The sequence below is a fragment of the Physeter macrocephalus genome, chromosome 19, assembly GCF_002837175.3.
Source record: "Physeter macrocephalus isolate SW-GA chromosome 19, ASM283717v5, whole genome shotgun sequence".
NCBI lineage: Eukaryota > Metazoa > Chordata > Mammalia > Artiodactyla > Physeteridae > Physeter > Physeter macrocephalus.
The window spans coordinates 80,816,183-80,836,927 of record NC_041232.1 but is presented as its reverse complement, the minus strand read 5'-3'; the positions used below and the strand labels follow the sequence as shown (position 1 = coordinate 80,836,927).

At 39.8% G+C, this 20,745-nt stretch overlaps 1 protein-coding gene across 1 annotated transcript in view; it reads left to right on the top strand.

Moving 5' to 3' along the window:
- Positions 1-20,745, top strand: part of CD226 (CD226 molecule) — a 99,432-nt gene that overhangs the window by 60,220 nt on the left and 18,467 nt on the right. Inside the window, exon 4 of the mRNA XM_024133962.2 lies at positions 12,255-12,602. Within this exon, the coding sequence (XP_023989730.1) occupies positions 12,255-12,602 (348 nt within the window). The remainder of the gene's footprint in view (positions 1-12,254; positions 12,603-20,745) is intronic.

Here is a 20,745-nt window from a genome sequence, read left to right as displayed (position 1 = left end):
AACGATGACATTTTGATCCCTATTTTAAGTAGATGCCTTTCCAATTACAAGCACCTCCAGATGCTGGGGCTTCTTGTGATGTGGAGTCTCTCTGGTTGTTGTTTTCGGGGTCGTTTCATGTCACTTTACACGTGCCCAGCGGGGGGATGGGGCGGCCTGAGCACCGACAAGCACGCAAGGCGAGACAGGTTCTGCAGACCTCAGCGGGGTCTGGATTTTCCTCTGACACCAGTCAGCTATTCCGTTCATCAGGAGATGTTAAGTGGGGGTACTCTGTGCTTCTCAACCACCTGCCCCTGGGGCAGGGCCTGCGGCCTTCAGGTCCAGTCTTCGTCTACTGACAGGTGGCTCGGGTCCTTACACAGAGCCTGTGCTGTGAAAGCCTCCCTGTACCTGCTCCCCAAGGGACAGCTCCACCTGAGACCCCCGAGCAAGACCCACAGAGGAAAACCAAACCAAACCAAATGAAACAGGTGCGTTGGCCCTGAAGACAGACAGCAAAACTGTGGCCAGGGCAAGCCTGCCTCTTATTTTCCAGGGTCCAGCGTGGCTCACAGAAAATTTTGTTTCTCCTTCTTGTTTAAAATTTTGTTTATGTTCTTTCATTTTCCCAACACAGTGTCCCGTATCTGATTTGGGCTTTTATTTATATTGTCCCACAGTTTCCTTCTCTTTTCTCATACCTTCCTTTCCCTGTATGAATTTTAATTTCTCGTTCGTTTCCTTTAAGCTTTTATTTTCTTACTTTTTCCATTTCTTATGCGTGTTCTCCCTTTTCTTCTTTTTTCGCCCTGGTCTTTTCTCAGCTTACTTAGAGATGAAATGTTTTCTGTGTGCTTGTTATGTGGGTGAAGTGTTAACTTTGGTAAATAGCTGTATGGTTTCAGGTTGTAAACTGGAGGGCTGTGGTTTCTCTTTCCAACATTTTGTCACATGGAAACCACTTGCTGAAGAAAGGAAGCTAGTTTTTGGCAGATATGAGACTCATAGACACAATATTGTAGTTTAACACAGCACATCTTATCGTATCTTAAAATAAATTTCTTTTTTTCAAGGGTGGTTTCCCTTCACTTCTCCTCTTCTCTCCTGTCCTCTCTTCTCTACTCTTTTTTCTTTTCTTTTTTGGAAGTATAGTTTACAAGCAACATTATATTAGTTTCAGGTGTACAACATAGTGGTTCAACATTTATATTCATTACGAATTGAACACCACGATAAGTCTAGTTCATCTGTCACCGTACAAAATTAATACAATATTATTATTATTATTTTTTTGACTGCACCACGTGGCTTGCAGGGATCTTAGTTCCCGACCAGGGATTAAACCTGGACCCACGGCAGTGAAAGCGCTGGGTCCTAACCCCGGACCACCAGGGAATTCCCAGTACAGTATTATTAACTATAGTGCCCATGCTGTACATTACATCCCCGATATTTATTTTATAACTGGAAATGTGTATTTCTTAATCCCTTTCACCTATTTCACCTAACCTCCCATTCCCTTCCCCACTGGCAACCGCCAGTTTGTTCTCTGTATCTGTAAGTCTGCTTCTGTTTTATTTTGTTTGTTCATTTGTTTTATTTTTTTAGATTACTCAAACAAATGAAATCATATGGTATTTATCTTTCTCTCTCTGACTTATTTCACTTAGCATAATACCCTCTAGGTCCATCCATGATGTTTCAAATAGCAAGATTTCATTATCTTTTAATGGCTGAGTAATAGACCATTGTGTATATATATATATACCACATCTTCTTTATCCATTCATCTGTTGATGGACACTTAGGTTGCTTCCATATCTTGGCCATTGTAAATAATGCTGCAGTGAATATAGGGGCGCATGTATCTTTTCAAATTAGTGTTTTCATTTTCTTTGGATAAATACCCAAAAGTAAAATTGCTGAATCATATTGTAGTTACATTTTAAATTTTTTGAGGAACCTCCATACTGTTTTCCACAGTGGCTGTACCAATTAATTATGTTTCCACCAATAGTGCACAAGGGTTCCCTTCTTTCTTCATCCTCGCCAGTACTTGTTATGTCTTGCCTTTTTGATAATAGCTGTTCTGACAAGTGTGAGGTGGTATCTTATTGTGATTTGGATTTGCATTTCCCTGATGATTAGTGATGTTGAGCATCTTTTCATGTGTCTGTTGGCCATCTGTGTGTCTTCTTTAGAAAAATGTCTATTCAGGTCCTCTGCCCATTTTTAAATTGAGTTATTTGCTTTTGTGAAATTGCGTTGTGTGAATTCTTTAAATATTTTGGATATCAACCCCTTATCAGATATATCACTTGCAAATATCTTCTCCCATTCAGTGGTTGCCTTTTTGTTTTGTTGATGGCTCCCTTTGCTGTGCAAAAGCTTTTTAGTTTGATATGGTCTCATTTGTTTATATTTGCTTTTGTTGCCCTTCTTTGCTTTTTTAATTGGAAGATAAGAAAGTGGCTCCCAGACAAGCCCTGAGCAAATTTGTGACAAAGGTAAAGGCTGTGACAGAAGCTCTCACCTTCCTGCATTTCTTATCTGGAGTCTGTGTGCTTTGTGACACCATTACTGTTCTTTTTACTCAAACAGTAGGTCAGAATTCCTTGTTGGCAACTGTGAAGCTATCAAATTAAAATGGTGTTAATAACTACTAAATAGATAGACATGTTACCATTCTGGGCTATTGTAATTTTGAAAAATAATTCCTGAAGTTTATTCTCGAGATCAAGTTCTTAAACTGCTTGCTCTCAGGATCCCTTTATACTCTTAAAAAAATTTTTATTGTGGTAAGACCATTTAATATGTGATCTAAATTCTTAACTTTTTTTTTTAGTATACAAACAGTATTGTTACCTACATGCACTATGTTGTACAGCACATCTTGAGAGCTTATTTATCTTGCATAACTGAAATTTAATACCCATTAATTAGCAACTCCTCATTTCTTCCTTCTCCCAGACCCTGGAAACCACTGTTGTATTCTTTGCTTCTATGACTTGACTATTTTAGATACTTCATATAAGTGAAATCATGCAGTATTTGTCCTTCTGTGATGGGCTTAATTCACTTAGCATAGAGTCCTTCAGGTTCATCCCTGTTGTCTCATATTGCACAGTTTTCTTCTCTTTAAGGCTGAATAATATCTCATTGTATGTATATTCCGCATTTTCTTTATCCACTTATCCATCGATGGACATTTAGGTTGCTTCCATGTCTTGGCTGTTTGAATAGTGCTGCAATGAATATAGGAGTGCTGCTTCTGGATGAATACCCATAAGTGGTATTGCTGAATCACATGGTAGTCCTATTTTTAATTTTTTAAAGTAAGGTCCATACTGTTTTCCATAGAGGCTGTACCATTTTACATTCCTAGCAACAATATACAAAATTTCCAATTTCTCCACATCTTCACCAACAACTAATTTCTTTCTTCCTTCCTCTCCCTCCCCTCTCTCCCTCCATTCCTTCCTTCCTTCCTTTTATATTAGTCATCCTAACAGGTGTAAGGTGATATCTCATTGTGGTTTTGGTTTGCCTTTCCCCAGTGATTAGTGACATTGAGCATCTTTTCATGTATCTGTTGACCATTTATATGTCTTATTGTGTAAATCAAGTCTTTAGTCCATTTTGTAAATTGGGCAATTAGTTTATTTTGCTGTTGAGCTATAGGAATTCCTTATATATTTTGGAAATTAACCCTTATCAGATATAAGGTTTACAAATATTTCTCCTGTTCTTTAGTTGTTTTTTCTCTCTGTTGATGTTTTCCTTTGCAGTTCAGAAGCCTTTTAGTTTGATGTAGTCCCACTGGCCTATTGTTGCTCTATTGCCTGTGCTTTTGGTGTCATATCCAGGAGATCATTGCCAAGGCCAATGTCATAATATGTTTTCTTCAGGAGTTTTGGAGTATCAGATCTTACGTTTAAGTCTTTAATCCATTTTGACTTGATTTTTATGTATGTTATAAGATAATGGTCCAATTTCATTCTTTCACAAAGTGTATATCCAGTTTTTCCAACTACATTTGTTGAAGAGACAATCCTTTTCCCATTGTGTATTCTTGATACTCTTGTTGAAGATCAGTTGACCATGCATGTGTAGATTTATTTATGGGCTTTCTATTCCCTTTCATTGGTCTGTATTTATGTCTTTATGCCAGTACCACACTGTTTTAATTATTGTAGCTTTATAGTATAGTTTGAGATCATGAAGTGTGATGCCTCCAGCTTTGTTCTTTTCTGAGATTGTTTTGGCTATTTGTGGTCTTTTGTGGTTCCATATGAATTTTATAATTTTTTTTTCCCTTTACTCTCTTAAAATTTTTGAGGACCCCAAAGAGTTTTTTGTTGATGTGTGTTATAACTATCAATATTTACTGTAATAGAAATTAAAATTAAGTAAAACTGGGGCTTCCCTGGTGGCGCAGTGGTTGCGCATCCGCCTGCCGATGCAGGGGAACCGGGTTCGCGCCCCGGTCTGGGAGGATCCCACATGCCGCGGAGCGGCTGGGCCCGTGAGCCATGGCCGCTGAGCCTGCGCGTCCGGAGCCTGTGCTCCGCAACGGGAGAGGCCACAACAGAGGGAGGCCCGCATACCACAAAAAAAAAAAAAAAAAAAAAAATTAAGTAAAACTGAAAAGAACAGAATTTATAAGCACATACCCATTAGCCATCAGAGCCTCTGAAAACATCGGTATCTTCTTATATGAGTGAATTTCTAAGAGTATATATATATTCTTGTATGATAAGAGTTAAAAAGGTAAATTAAATCTTAATATAACTATTAAAATAAGTTTGATTTTGCAGGTCTCAGAGGGAGATACAGAAACTCCCTAGGGTCTTCAGACCACACTATACGAACTACTGACTTAGTTAGCTGGTGAATATTTACTGAGTGAGCTGTGCTGGGTATTCCAGCTATGGTGGTAGGAAGGTAGGAAAATACTGGATAACCTTCTTGGTATCCAGGAATTCATATCACATGTGGATCCCTACCCTATCTCTGCATAAGACAACTCATATATATGAAAAATAAGTTTATGTATGTATTCAATGAAAATGATTTGCTCTCTCTTTTACGACCATTGAAATCTTAGTCGGTATGATAACAATCTGGACATTTGATACTCAAACTATCAGTGTTTGAGTCACCAGCCCAGCATTACCACAGAACAGTACTCTGAAATTCAGCCTCTTGATATGATCACTACCAAGAAAAGCTCCAGGGGTTTCAATTATGTTTCTTATTATATGGTTAACAGAGTAAAACTTGAAGGAATATGTGTGAACAGTCATATCCTCTTTTCTATTTATGTTCTAGCCTCTTTCAAAGGCCTTTTTCTTACATAAAATGTGGTATAAAGATATTTACAATTAGTGAAACTACGTGAAATAACATCACCAATCATTTTTTTAATTAATTAATTTTTTTTAACATCTTTATTGGAGTATAATTGCTTTACAATGGTGTGTTAGTTTCTGCTTTATAACAAAGTGAATCAGCTATCCATATACATATATCCCCACATTTCTTCCCTCTTGCATCTCCCTGCCTCCCACCCTCCCTATCCCACCCCTCTAGGTGGCCATAAAGCACTGAACTAATCTCCCTGTGCTATGCGGCTACCTCCCACTAGCTATCTATTTTACATTTGGTAGTGTATATATAAGTCCATGCCACTATCTCACTTCGTCCCAGCTAACCCTTCCCCATCCCTGTGTCCTCAAGTCTGTTCTCTGTGTCTGCATCTTTATTCCTGTCCTGCCCTAGGTTCTTCGGAAAGTTTTTTTTTGTTTGTTTTTAGATTCCATATGTATGTGTTAGCATACGGTATTTGTTTTTCTCTTTCTGACTTACTTCACTCTGTATGACAGCCTCTAGGTCCACCCACCTCACTACAAGTAACTCAATTTCGTTTCTTTTTATGGCTGAAGAATATTCCATTGTATATATGTGCCACATCTTCTTTATGCATTGATCTGTCGATGGACACTTAGGTTGCTTCCATGTTCTGGCTATTGTAAATAGAGCTGCAATGAACATTGTGGTACATGACTCTTTTTGAATTATGGTTTTCTCAAGGTATATGTCCAGGAGTGGTATTGCTGGGCTGTAGGGTAGTTCTATTTTTAGTTTGTTAAGGAACCTCCATATTGTTCTCCATAGTGGCTGTATCAATTTACACTCCCACCAACAGTGCAAGAGCGTTCCCTTTTCTACACACGCTCTCCAGCATTTATTGTTTGTAGATTTTTTGATGATGGCCATTCTGACTGGTGTGAGGTGATACCTCATTGTAGTTTTGATTTGCATTTCTCTAATGATTAGTGATGTTGAGCATCCTTTCATGTGTTTGTTGGCAATCTGTATATCTTCTTTGGAGAAATGTGTTTAGGTATTCTGCTCATTTTTGGATTGGGTTGTTTGTTTTATTGATATTGAGCTGTATGAGCTGCTTATAAATTTTGGAGATTAATCCTTTGTCAGTTGCTTCATTTGCAAGTATTTTCTCCCATTCTGAAGGTTGTCTTTTCATCTTGTTTATGTTTTCCTTTGCTGTGCAAAAGCTTTTAAGTTTCATTAGGTCCCATTTATTTATTTTTGTTTTTATTTCCATTTCTCTAGGAACTGGGTCAAAAAGGATCCTGCTGTGATTTATGTCATAGAGTGTTCTGCCTATGTTTTCCTCTAAGACTTTTCTAGTGTCTGGCCTTACATTTAGATCTTTAATGCATTTTGAGTTTATTTTTCTGTATGGTGTTAGGGAGTGTTCTAATTTCATTCTTTTCATGTAGCTGTCCAGTTTTCCCAGCACCACTTATGGAAGAGGCTGTTTTTCTCCATTGTATATTCTTGCCTCCTTTATCAAAAATAAGTTGACCATATGTGCTTGGTTTACCTCTGGGCTTTCTATCGTGTTCCATTGATCTATATTTCTGTTTTTGCGCCAGTACCATACTGTCTCGATTACTGTAGCTTTGTTGTATAGTCCGAAGTCCAGGAGTCTGATTCCTCCAGCTCCGTTTTTCTTTCTCCAGATTGCCTTGGCTATTCAGGGTCTTTTGTGTTTCCATACAAATTGTGAAATTTTTTGTTGCAGTTCTGTGAAAAAAGCCGGTGGTAGTTTGATAGGGATTGAACTGAATCTGTAGATTGCTTAGGGTAGTATAGTCATTTTCACATTGTGGATTCTTCCAATCCAAGAACCTGGTATATCTCTCCATCTGTTTGTATCATCTTTACTTTCTTTCATCAGTCTCTTATACTTTTCTGCATACAGGTCTTTTGTCTCCTTTGGTAGGTTTATTCCTAGGTATTTTATTCTTCTTGTTGCAATGGTAAATGGGAGTGTTTCCTTAATTTTTCTTTCAGATTTTTAATCATTAGTGTATAGGAATGCAAGAGACTTCTGTGCCTTAATTTTGTATCCTGCTACTTTACCAAATTCATTGATTACCTCTAATAGTTTTCTGGTAGCATCTTTAGGATTCTCTCTATATAGTATCATGTCATCTGTAGACAGTGACAGCTTAACTTCTTTTCCAATTTGGATTCCTTTTATTACTTTTTCTTCTCTGATTTCCGTGGCTAGGACTTCCCAAACTATGTTGAATAAGAGTGGTGAGAGTGGACATCCTTGTCTTGTTCCTGAACTTAGAACAATGCTTTCAGTTTTTTACCATTGAGAATGATGTTTGCTGTGTGATTTTCGTATATGGCCTTTATTATGTTGAAATAGGTTCCCTCTATGCCCACTTTCTGGAGAGTTTTTATCATAAATGGGTGTTGAATTTTCTCAAAAGCTTTTTCTGCATCTATTGAGATGATCATATGGTTTTTATTCTTCAATTTGTTAATATGGTGTATCACATTGATTGATTTGCATATATTGAAGAAACCTTGCATCTCTGGAATAAATCCCGCTTGATCATGGTGTATGATCCATTTAATGTGTTGGTGGATTCTGTTTGCTAGTATTTTGTTGAGGAATTTTGCACCTATATTCATCAGTGATATTGGTCTATAATTTTCTTTTTTTGTAGTATCTTTGTCTGGTTTCGATATCAGGGTGATGGGGGCCACATAGAATGAGTATGGGAGTTTTCCTCCCTTTGCAATTTTTTGGAAGAATTTGAGAATGATGGGTGTTAAATAACTTCTCTAAATGTTTGATAGAATTCACCTGTGAAGCCATTTGGTCCTGGATTTTGTTTCTAGGACGATTTTTAATCACATTTTCAATTTCATTACTTGTGATTGGTCTGTTCATATTTTCTCTTTCTTCCTGGTTTAGTCTTGGAGGGTTATACCTTTCTAAGAACTTGTCCATTTCTTCCAGGTTGTCCATTTTATTGCCATAGACTTTTTTGTAGTAGTCTCTTAAGATGCTTTGTATTTCTGCGGTGTCTGTTGTAACTTCTCCTTTTTCATTTCTAATTTTAGCTCTGATCTTTATGATTTCTTTCCTTCTGCTAACTTTGGGTTTTGTTTGTTCTTCTTTCTCTAGTTCCTTTATATGTAACCTTAGATTGTTTATTTGAGATTTTTCTTTTTTCTTGAGGTAGTCTTGTATAGCCATAAACTTCTCTCTTAGAACTGCTTTTGCTGCATCCCAAAAGTTTTGGATCTTTGTGTTTTCATTGTCATTTGTCTCTAGGTGTTTTTGGACTTCCTCTTTGATTTTTTCAGTGATCTCTTGGTTATTTAGTAATGTATTGTTTGGCCTCCATGTGTTTGTGTTTTTTACGTTTTTTTCCCTGTAATTGATTTCTAATCTCATAGTGTTGTGGTCAGAAAAGATGCTTGATATGATTTCAATTTTCTTACATTTACTGAGGCTTGATTTGTGACCCAAGATGTGATCTATCCTGGAGAATGTTCCGTGCACACTTGAGAAGAAAGTGTAATCTGCTGTTTTTGGATCGAGTGTCCTATAAATATTTAAATCTATCTGGTCTATTGTGTCATTTAAAGCTTGTGTTTCCTTATTAATTTTCTGTTTGGATGATCTCTCCATTGGTGTAAGTGAATTGTTAAAGTCCCCCACTATTATAGTGTTACTGTCAATTTCCTCTTATATAGCTGTTAGCAGTTGCCTTATGTATTGAGGTGCTCCTATGTTGGGCGCATGTATATTTATAATTGTTATATCTTCTTCTTGGATTGATCCCTTGATCATTACGTAGTGTCCTTCCTTGTCTCTTGTAACATTCTTTATTTTAAAGTCTATTTTATCTGATATGAGTATTGCTACTCCAGCTTTCTTTTGATTTCCATTTGCGTGGAATATCTTTTTCCATCCCCTCACTTTCAGTCGGTATGTGTCCCTAGGTCTGAAGTGGGTCTCTTGTAGACAGTATATATATGGATCTTGTTTTTATATCCATTCAGCCAGTCTATGTCTTTCGGTTGGAGCATTTAAACCATTTACATTTAAGGTAGTTATTGATATATATGTTCCTATTGCCATTTTCTTAGTGGTTTGGGGTTTTTAATTGTAGGTCTTTTCCTTCTCTTGTGTTTCCTGTCTAGAGAAGTTCCTTTAGCATTTGCTGTTAAGCTGGTTTGGTGGTGCTGAATTCTCTTAGCTTTTGCTTGTCTTAAAGGTTTTAATGTCTCTGTCATATCTGAATGAGATCCTTGCTGTGTAGAGTAATATTGGTTGTAGGTTTTCCCCCTTCATCACTTTAAATATGTCCTGCCACTCCCTTCTGGTCTGTAGAGTTTCTGCTGAAAGATCAGCTGTTAACCTTATGGGGATTCCCTTGTATGTTATTTGTTGTTTTTCCCTTGCTGCTTTTAATATTTTTTCGTTGTATTTAATTTTTGACAGTTTGATTAATATGTGTCTTGTGCGTTTCTCATTGGATTTATCCTATATGGGACTCCCTGAGCTTCCTGGACTTGATTAACTATTTCCTTTCCCATATTAGCGAAGTTTTCAACTCTAATCTCTTCAAATATTTTCTCAGTCCCTTTCTTTTTCTCTTCTTCTTCTGGGACCCCTTTAATTCGAATGTTGGTGCGTTTAATGTTGTCCCAGAGGTCTCTGAGACTGTCCTCAATTCTTTTCATTTTTTCTTGCTCTTTCATCTGCTGTGTGTTTCTCTGTCTTCTCATTTTGCTTAACTTACTGTGTTTGGGGTCTCGTTTTCGCAGGCTGCAGGTTCGTAGTTCCCGTTGTTTTTGGTGTCTGCCCCCAGTGGGTAAGGTTAGTTCTTTGGGTTGTGTAGGCTTCCTGGTGGCGGGAACTAGTGCCTATGTTCTGGTGGATGAGGCTGGATCTTGCCTTTCTGGTGGACAGGACCCCGTCCGGTGGTGTGTTTTGGAGTATCTGTGACCTTATTATGACCTCTGCTAATGGGTGGGGTTGTGTTCCTGTCTTGCTGGTTGTTTGGTTAGGGTGTCCAGCCCTGTAGCTTGCTGGTTGTTGAGTGGTGCCAGGTGTTAGCATTGAGACGGAGATTTCTGGGAGAGCTTTCGCTGTTTGATGTTACATGGAGCCAGGAGGTCTCTTGTGGACCATTGTCCTGAAATCAGCTCTCCCACCTCAGAGGCACAGGCTTGACACCCGGCCAGAAATAATTATTAGAAAGTAATTAATAAAAGAAAGTAAAAAGAGAACAACCAAACGAAAAAACAAATCCACCAATGATAACAAGCGCTAAAAACTATACTAAACAAACAAACAAACAAACAAAAAATGGACAGACAGAATCCTAGGACAAATGGTAAAAATAAAGCTATACGGACAAAAGCACAAAGAAGCATACATATTCACACTCACAAAAAGAGAAAGAAAAAAATATCTATATCTATATATATATAAAAAAGGAGGAAAAGAGCAACCAAATCAATAGACAAATCTACCAATTATAATAGGCTCTAAATACTAAACTAAGATAAACATAAAACCAGAAACAAATTAGATGCAGAAAGCAAACCCTAAGTCTACAGCTGCTCCCAAAGTCCACCTCCTCAATTTTGGGATGATTCGCTTGTCTATTCAGGTATTCTACAGGTGCAGGTACATCAAGTTGATGGTGGAGATTTAACCCGCTGCTCCCAGGGCTGCTGGGAGAGATTTCCCTTTCTCTTCTTTGTCCGCACAGCTCCCGGGGTTCAGCTTTGGATTTGGCCTCGCCTCTGCATGTAGGTCGCCTGAGGGCGTCTGTCCTTCGCTCAGACAGGACGGGGTTAAATGAGCAGCTGATTCGGGGTCTCTGTCTCACTCAGGCCGGGGGGAGGGAGGGGTACGGATGCAGGGCGAGCCTGCGGCGGCAGAGGCCGGCGTGACGTTGCACCAGCCTTAGGCGCCGTGCGTTCTCCCGGGGAAGTTATCCCTGGGTCACGGGACCCTGGCGGTGGCGGGCTGCACAGGCTCCTGGGAGGGGAGGTGTGGAGAGTGACCTGTGCTCGCACACAGGCTTCTTGGTGGCGGCAGCAGCGGCCTTAGCGTCTCATGCCCGTCTCTGGGGTCCGCGCTGCTGGCCGCGGCTCGCACCTGGCTCTGGAGCTTGTTTATGCGGTGCTCTGAATCCCCTCTCCTCGCGCACCAGGAAACAATGGTCTCCTACCTCTTAGGCAGGTCCAGACCTTTTCCCGTACTCCCTCCCGGCTAGCCGTGGCGCACTAGCACGCTTCAGGCTGTGTTCGCGCCGCCAACCCCTGTCCTCTCCCTAGGAGCCGACCGAAGCCCGAGCCTCAGCTCCCAGCCCCGCCCGCCCCGGCGGGTGAGCAGACAAGCCTCTCGGGCTGGTGAGTGCTGGTCGGCACCGATCCTCTGCGGGAATCTCTCTGCTCTGTCCTCCGCACCCCTGTGGCTGCGCTCTCTTCCGTGGCTCCGAAGCTCTCCCCGTCCGCCACCCACAGTCTCCGCCCGCGTAGGGGCTTCCTAGTGTGTGGGAACCTTTCCTCCTTCACAGCTCCCTCCCCCTGGTGCAGGTCCCATCCCTATTCTTTTGTCTCTGTTTTTTCTTTTTTCTTTTGCCCTACCCAGGTACGTGGGGAGTTTCTTGCCTTTGGGGAGGTCTGAGGTCTTCTGCCAGCGTTCAGTGGTTGTTCTGTAGGAGTTGTTCCACGTGCAGATGTATTTCTGATGTATCTGTGGGGAGGAAGGTGATCTCCGCGTCTTACTCTTCCACCATCTTGAAGGTCTCCTCTCCATCACCAATCATTTTGATAGAACTTTCTGGGTGGCTTCCACCTTAGCATCCAAGAATTCGAGGACCGAAGTATAATCATTTTCTTCTTCTTTTCAGATGGTTTTGAGACAGCTGTGCCATCAAATAGCCAGACAGTCTCAGAACCTGGAAAAAATGTCACACTCACCTGCCAGCCTCAAATGAAATGGCTGTTACAAGAAGTTACATGGGAAAAGATCCAGCCCCATCAGATTGACCTCTTAACTAGCTGCAACTTGTCCCAAGGAAGAAGTTACACTTCAAAGTACCCAAGACAGATACTGAGCAACTGCACCCAGGGAATGAGGAGGGCCTTCATCACCCTGCCCCACATTATGGCCTCTGACTCAGGACTCTACCGCTGTGGCTTCAAAGCCAGCACAGGAGAAACTGAAACCTTCGTGATGAGACTGATCGTAACCGATGGTGAGTAGGTGACAGATGCCTTAACGTGTCAAAAATGGAAAAAGCCAACCACTGTGGATTGGTTTCTTTTGTCTTTTTCATGACTTTATTATTCAGAATATCTTTAATGATTGAATTTGGTAAGTTGTCAGCTATCGAATGTTAGTGTTTATCTTGCTAATCCATCAATCACAGATTTAACAATAATAGATCTTTCCCATTTTTTTGATCTGCCACTTTCCTAAAATTAAAAACAAAGATTCAGTCAGTCTGAAAAATACACGGTATCAACAGCCTATAAGTTTCAGCTGTATAATTTCTGTTTTTTTCAGCTGTATAATTTTTAATTTTCCAATTACTTTAAAACTTTTTGATGGTGGTAACTAGGTTTTATAATCCTCATGTATCCTCAGCAATAATAAGGTGTTAGATTGGTATTTGCTGAATCAGTGTTGAGTAAAGTGTAATAAATGTTTAATAATGTGGTTGCTACTTTGCCAGATCAGAGCTTTGGTTCCCTCAGTTTTTTTCAGAGCTAGGAGCAGGAACAGACTGGCCTTGAAGCTTTGAAACTGACCTTCAGGGCCTCCCACCTGAGCTGGCTCCTTCCAAGGCCCGGTATTTATTTTGTATTAGTAACCTGTCTCCTGTGTCATGATGAAGCCCTAAATTGTGTAAGCTTCAGGCTCCAGAAAACCTGTGTGAGTGTAAAGAAAAGTGGTATTTCACCGGGGCAGATACAGAGAGGCCTGGGTAGACCCGCATTCCAGCTGAGTGGGAGGAAGTCTGTCTCAGACTGCCAGCTCTGCTTCCAGGCAAGTTTTCTCACTGCAGAGGGACCTGTCAGAGAAAATAATTTATATTTACTGATGACAGAAATTGTATTTCACTTTATTCTCACCCTCTTCTTCCCTCCCTCTTTTCCTTCCTCCCTTCCTTCTTTCCTTCCATCTACCCATGCATCCATCTTTCCTTCTGCCTTTCTTCTGTATGCTTCTAGCCAACTCATGTGCCTTGGCCTGTATGTAGACTTTTAGAGCCAAGGCTTCCTAGGATGTGGCTGCCCGTTCATAGACTCTGCTTACTGCAGGCTGAGATTCCCTCCTGCATCAGGAAGGAAGAAGAGGAGGTTTTGTATGTAGAGCAGCCTCCACTGCTGCCGCTTTCGCAGCTGTGTGTGCTAAGGAGGCCCTTTCCCAGAGGTTAGCAGCTTTTATACATAGTCACCTCGCACAGCATCAAAGCTTTCTCTGCTCCTCTTAATGACAGAGGGAGCATAGAACTTGATGAAAAAGAGGACTGATGGAATATTTGGGGGAGAAATATTAAGAGGTTCTTCATGTTGACTCCATTCCTTCAGAGACATCGAGAAGATATTTCTCACCTTTAAAAAAAAATACTCTTGGGCCTTCCCTGGTGGCTCAGTGGTTGAGAGTCCGCCTGCCGATGCAGGGGACACGGGTTCGTGCCCCGGTCCGGGAAGATCCCACATGCCGCGGATCGGCTGGGCCCGTGAGCCATGGCCGCTGCGTCTGCGCGTCCGGAGCCTGTGCTCCGCAGCGGGAGAGGCCACAACAGTGAGAGGACCGCGTACCGCGGGAAAAAAAAAAAAAAAAAAAAAAACAAGCCTTTCACAATTTTTCCTGAGGGTGTAAAAAGAAATGTAGAACCCTTCGACATTCAGGAGAAAAAAAAAAAACCTCTTGCATTATAGAAGTGTTTTTAAAATCTGGCCAGAAAAAAAAGAATAAAGTAGTCACTAATCTTCTCTCAGAGACCAAGGTAAGAAAAAGTTCTATTCAGAAAATGTCATAAAGAACCATTTTCAAACACTTCTGAAATAAAATCTTGTCCATTATATATGTTGAAAAAGTTATTAAAAACATCTTAAATCATAGAGAAAACAGATCCTAGGAGGTATAATTATTTAACTCTTACTAATTAATAAAAATGTCTTTCAGTCACCCAAAAGTGGCTAAGTTCCTTGCACAAAGCTGCTTCTTTTCTTTGTACATAGGCTATAAACAGTGTCGAAAATGAAGGTGAAATTGTAATGGTCAGCATTGTTAGTGTTCAAGTGTTTTGAATTCTTGAAAAATGGCTTTTTGACATTCAACTGACAGGTTGAAAGACTATCAACTAGGCCCATTAGAAAAAAGTTATATTTGATAGAAGATGACAGCTGTTTACTGTATGTTTTGGTTTAATTCCTTTTAAAAATAATTATAAGTAAAGATTGAAGATAAAAAATCAGATGGAAAGCAAAAATAGATCACTTGTGTTTCCCTGATGTGATTCGATTATTTCAAGTCCTGAGGCTGTTTGGTCAAAAATCAATGTAGGGGGCTTCCCTGGTGGCGCAGTAGTTAAGAATCTGCCTGCCAATGCAGGGAACGCAGGTTCAAGCCCTGGTCTGGGAAGATCCCACATGCCGCGGAGCAACTAAGCCCATGAGCCACAACTACTGAGCCTGCGCGTCGCGACAGTAAGAGGCCCGCGCACCGCGATGAAGAGTGGCCCCCGCTCACCGCAACTGGAGAAAGCCCTTGCACAGAAACGAAGACCCAACACAGCCATAAATAATAAATAAATAAATAAAAAGTGCAAGTGTAGCAGTTACATAATAAGAATACAATATCTTTAAAAAAATCAATGTAGAGATTAAAGCAGAGAGACAGGTATAAGATGTAGAGATGATTTAATTTATTTCAACTGTCAAGGGAAAGGTGATTGTGACACAGATTTTATAAACCGCTGTGCATCCTTTTGTTAGCTCCCATCAGCTTCTTTTATGGGATCCAAAAGCGAGATTTTTAGGACTATCGTATTCTACACGCACGTACACACACGCACGCACACACAGACACACAGACACACAGACACACACACGTTCTTCCCCTGATTTTGCCTGCCTGTGTTCATCTTCAGACAAGTACCAGGTACTGAGAAGCCACTGAAAAGATGATACAATGTCAACCAATACATCGTATATCCAGGCCTTGACTTATTTTGAACAGAGGGAGAAAGTGGCAGAAGCGTGAGTTGAACCCAAATTTACTATTGACTCTCTTTGCTGAATGAAGAGAAAGACTTGACTCCCCCTGTTTGCACTCAAGACCTGGGAAGTAGTGTAAAATGGTTCCAGACTGAGTTTTCTGAATTTGAAGCTTGACTAGACCACAAGGGCCAGGAACAGGGGAAAAATGCATGCATACTGACAGTGACCAAAATTATTTTTGGCCCTTAATATCCTCTGGATTTTCATTAGTTATGAGAAAAGTATTTTAAGTTCTACCAAAATAATTTGTGAAGTCTTTTAATATTAATTTAATGATGCGCCAACTACAATTGTTTCAACTGAGCTTATTAATTATAAAAATAAAGAGGATCAGAGAAATGAAATCAGTCCCTCAGAAAGTTTCTGGAGAAGACTAGTTTTTAACTATATTAAGAAGTATAGTTACTCATGTCTTTCCCCAATCATCGTCCACCAACGAGGCCACTCATCTGAACCATCAAGTTTCAAATAAAGCTTTGATGATCAGAGCAGAGCAAAGAGACAAAACAGAGTCCGGGGATGTACACAGTATGCACGGGGTGGGGCGGGGGAGTTGTGCGTGGGTGATTGCACTCAAATGACTAGGTTGGTACAGAGATTCTGAGTTATGGGTTAATATAGAAGGAGGTAGGCTCAATTAAGTGATAACTTGGTGAAATACTAGATCTCATGTAAGAGCAATGAAAGCCACTATCAATTCTTGATCAAAGATGGCACAAAGTAGTATTTAAGGAAGTGTAAGTCAAATAGTAGAAAAAGAAAAATTTGAGGCAGAGGAAATTAGCTGAGAGTCAGTTGCAGTAATCAGTACATGAATGACTGAGCTCTCAAACTAGGCTACCACTGTCACATACTGGGTCTTTGGGCCACAAAAAAGGAGCCCACTTCAGGTAGACAAATTACAAATGGCAGATAAATTAGAAAAAAGGTGCCCCTTCCTCCACACTGATGCAGACCCAAGCTGATGCACAGGCTAGGTGATGGGCCACAGGTCCCCTACCCACTTGGCTGGGCACACAGGTGGCCTGGAGAAGGGGGAGGTATCATTGGTCGGATTGGAACGTCAGTTTGTGCTTGTCACCAACGCCACGTTCCTACTTTCTCCTATTCCCAACCAATTCACGATCTTTTCACATTTGCTCAGACTGCTTCCCTGACATCGAACCATCAAGCATCTTGAATTTCTCAAACTTTTATAACTAGGAAACTGATACCCTTGAGTCATTTAATAACTGCGTCTATTTGCAATGGTCCCAACTCTTATATTAGAAATTACTTGAGATTAAGGATTATGACATCTCTGTTTAGAGCTGTCAATGTATCTTTCCAGAATGTGCTTAATAAGTGTTCTTGACTGATTCTGTGTATGTTAATATTTCTGTATGTTCTAGTAGGGACTGTGTCCATTTTATTTCCCAGTTGTCTAGCTGGATTATTTCTAGATTTTCTGCATCAACACAACATTTGAGGTTTAGTGATTGCTTATCAAAGAAACCTGAACTCTCAGAAGATCCACTCCACCGCAGTGTTTGGGGAGAAAATTTTCATGAACTTTGTTCACATATATATCTTTCAAAAAGGTGATTTCCTTTTTTTAGTTCTCTTGTTTTCATATTCTATATAAATGGTGTATAATTGTTAGTCAATAGACGTGGAGGATGGAAATTATAAATGGAGATTGCAGAAGTTTTCACTAGGAAATCATGGGGCCACAGCCAAGAGAATCTTCCCATATCTTTCTTCTGTGAGGTATGGGGTCGACCAAGGGGTAGCGTAGAGGAATAGATGCTGTAGGTTCTAAATCTTGCCTGTGATGGCTTGGTGGAGATTACTGCCTCTGGACTCTGTGCTCCTGAGTTAGACCATGAGAATATTACGGAGGAGAAATAAACTTCATTTCTTTCTTTGGCCTTAGTTTCTGCTAAAATTCACTCATTTTTCTCCCAGGTGATTTGGATTCCTAAACAGTTTGAAGTTGTAGACAAAATATATTTTTTTAGGGATTTATTAATCCAGAACCTTCTGTCCCACTCCTCTGAATTTATGATAGATGCAACTATTGTAGGCATGGCAGTTTTCTGAGCTGGTATGCGCTGGGCTGCCAGATGCGTCCATTTCCGTGACCCGGTGTGATGAACCTCAGCCTTTTATCATCTCTTCCTACATAGAAAATAATGTCCATGACAGTTAATTTATATGATAGAACCATAGGACCGGAATCCCAGAGCACTGGTGTCACTGCCTGCAGGTTCAAATAGCCTCTACCAATACGGATCAACTACAATTTTTAGCCCAATTTAGTTATGTTATTAAAATTCTGGATGATAACTGGGTATCCCGATGAAACATACTGTTTCCAACATCACAAGTGAGTTGATTACTCAATCAGGGCCTATTATGTCGTTGTAGCTTTACCGTTGCCTCTGCCCACATCAGTTCTTTTATGAGACATCTAATTTAAAAAAAAAAAAGCAACCAGTCAGTCATTCAGTTTGTTTTGTGAGCCCACATGTTGATTTACTCATCTTTCCTAAGGCACACAATCCTGGAATGTTTGCCTGCAGTCATTGTTTATACGAACCATATTTGTGTAGATAAACAAGGTATTGGATTGACAAGTTAATAACAGAGAGAAGGAAATGTTGAAAATCTAATGTTAAGTGGATTTGATGGTGCTCTTACATAAGGAACATTGATGAGTGTGTATTGTTATCACTACTATAAACGAAGTAAGTTGGTGGTATTAGAAAGCAGCTAATCCTAGGAACTGCTTTTCTTTAAGTGGACCTTTATCCTCAGCCTGAATTTCAAGTAATTGTCATGACTCTTTCCTCTCCTTAGGAACTTAGAATACAGGTAGGAATTCAAATTCAGAAAAATGTACTGATTTTCTTCCCACTTAAAATCCTTGACCACACTAGTGTGAGAGACCTGCCTAATGACTCGAAAGGCAAAATAGCCATTTGGACTCCTTTGTCGTGTGTGTGCTTTTTTTATTTTAAAGCGTCTGGGAATTGTTAACAGCTTGTAATTGTCTCTTAGAGCCTTCTTAGAAACTGAAGGTAGATGACTGTGTGAAGTTTTCCCCAAAGGCAAGTAGAAAATTACTTAAAATTAAAAAAAAAATTAGTTCTTCATATAAGATTAATGGCATTTCATTCTTAATAGCAATTCTAGTTTTAAGTATTGCAATTCAATCAGTCAGACAACTACTTCCAACTTCAACTGAGGTATTTCAAACATGTACTGACCTGACCCCTGACAGATATTCAAAGGTGACCTAGCAGGTTTGCAGAGGGCTCTGTTATTGAAAAGAGCAACAAATGAAGAGTAAACACAGATCTGTCATTTGTAGAGATACATCTTTGAACCCCCATTTGTATCTTAAACTTATTTACACTGAAACGATTCAGGGGTTTATAAGAGTTATTTATTTAACAGAGGAGTATGCTTCGATAATTTAATAAAATAAATGTTTTGTAATTCTCATTGGTCACTCTAAACTTCATTTCCAGAGTTAATTTGATGCATTTCACTTTGCCTAAAACTCAAAAATAACTTTGATGTTCATACTCTTTTAAGTATAAGAGTAGTGTTTAATTAACCCACAGGAAGAGATTCTTCCTTTCACGGATGTAAGGTTGAACTGTTTAAAGCTCTCCACTGCACTGGTGAGGAGTGAGAAATGGCTTTAGCTAAGGTGAATAGTGAGTGAAATGAAAAATCCTTATCAGCACAGTGATGGACACAGGCAAGTAAAGAGTAAATATTGAGATGAGAAACTACGTTAACTAAGGATGGGATATTTTCTGTGGCTTCAAATCCAAGAAGCTCAAGGACATGATGGATGTGCAAATGACCCCCAAATTGGAGCCACATAGGAGGTGAGTTTACAAATGTAAAAAAATACAGGCTTGCAAAGTATAACCATTATTCTGATTTTTTCATGTTTTATATAGAGCACTGAGATAAATTCTTCACTCTTTTAATTTGTATGTGTATATACACAAATTTTGTGAATTAAGATAACTGTGAATATTGTTAGGTGGAACAATCTGCCGTATGGTAAACATTCAATAAATACATGTGCTTGTGTGGGCAGTTTTACACTCACAAGAAACACACAAATCCCAAATACTTTAATCAAAACAGGTTGTTTTGCTTTTATGCTGGCTACTGTCTTCTCTTCCTGGTCTAATAAGTAAAGATATCAGCTTTGAAATCCAGTCATGCAATTCCTTTTTTTTAATCACTGGCTATTTTTTAAATGGAGAGATCAGATGGATAATTAAACTCTAGAGCATAAAGCTGCAGATTTTGCAATTATTACCAGAACGCTTATTTCTCATAGCCAGGCATTAGCTTTCACATGTTTTGTAGAGCACTTAGTAAACAGTTCTTTAATTAAAATGTCTTAAGTTGGATAGACTATTTGGAGGTAAATATTCAGCCCAAAGCTTGCTGTCTGTTTCATATTCTGAAAATATCTGTATGACATTTATAGCACATTTATATATAGGCCTTTATAAATGCCATATAGTTTGAAGTTTAAAGTTTTCTAAGGACCCAAGGGAAAAGTTGTAAATAGCAGTTATAAGAACTAAGTGTCACAGGGCTTTGGCTTGGCTGCTATATGACGAACTCACACATTATGCTTATGTTTGTGCCCGTCACTCTAAGAATTTACTGGTAATTCCTCACTTAGTTGTCATAACAGCTCTATTATTATCTACATTTTATGGATGAGGAAAGTGAGGCATGGAGAGGTTAAGTGAGGCATGAAGCCTTATCCAAGGCTTCACAGCTAGCAGGGAGGGGGCTGGGGTTCAAAGCCATGCAGACTGACTTCGGGGTTCTTTTTCTTCACTGTGGCACTATATTGCTTCTCCAGGTGGAAGGAAAAAATCATTACTGCCACCAACAGCAACATCACAAGAGAAGCTGGCTACTGTGGAGTTCCACAGCCTTGGGTTCATCCTCTTAGGAGGTTTATAGGTACGATGGGTTACCTACTGAACCAGCACCTAGAGCATCGGTAGGCAAAGGAGTGGGAGTTTGATCGCCCACTATTTTCTTCCAGCTCTACCTGCTCAGGTCACCCCAGGT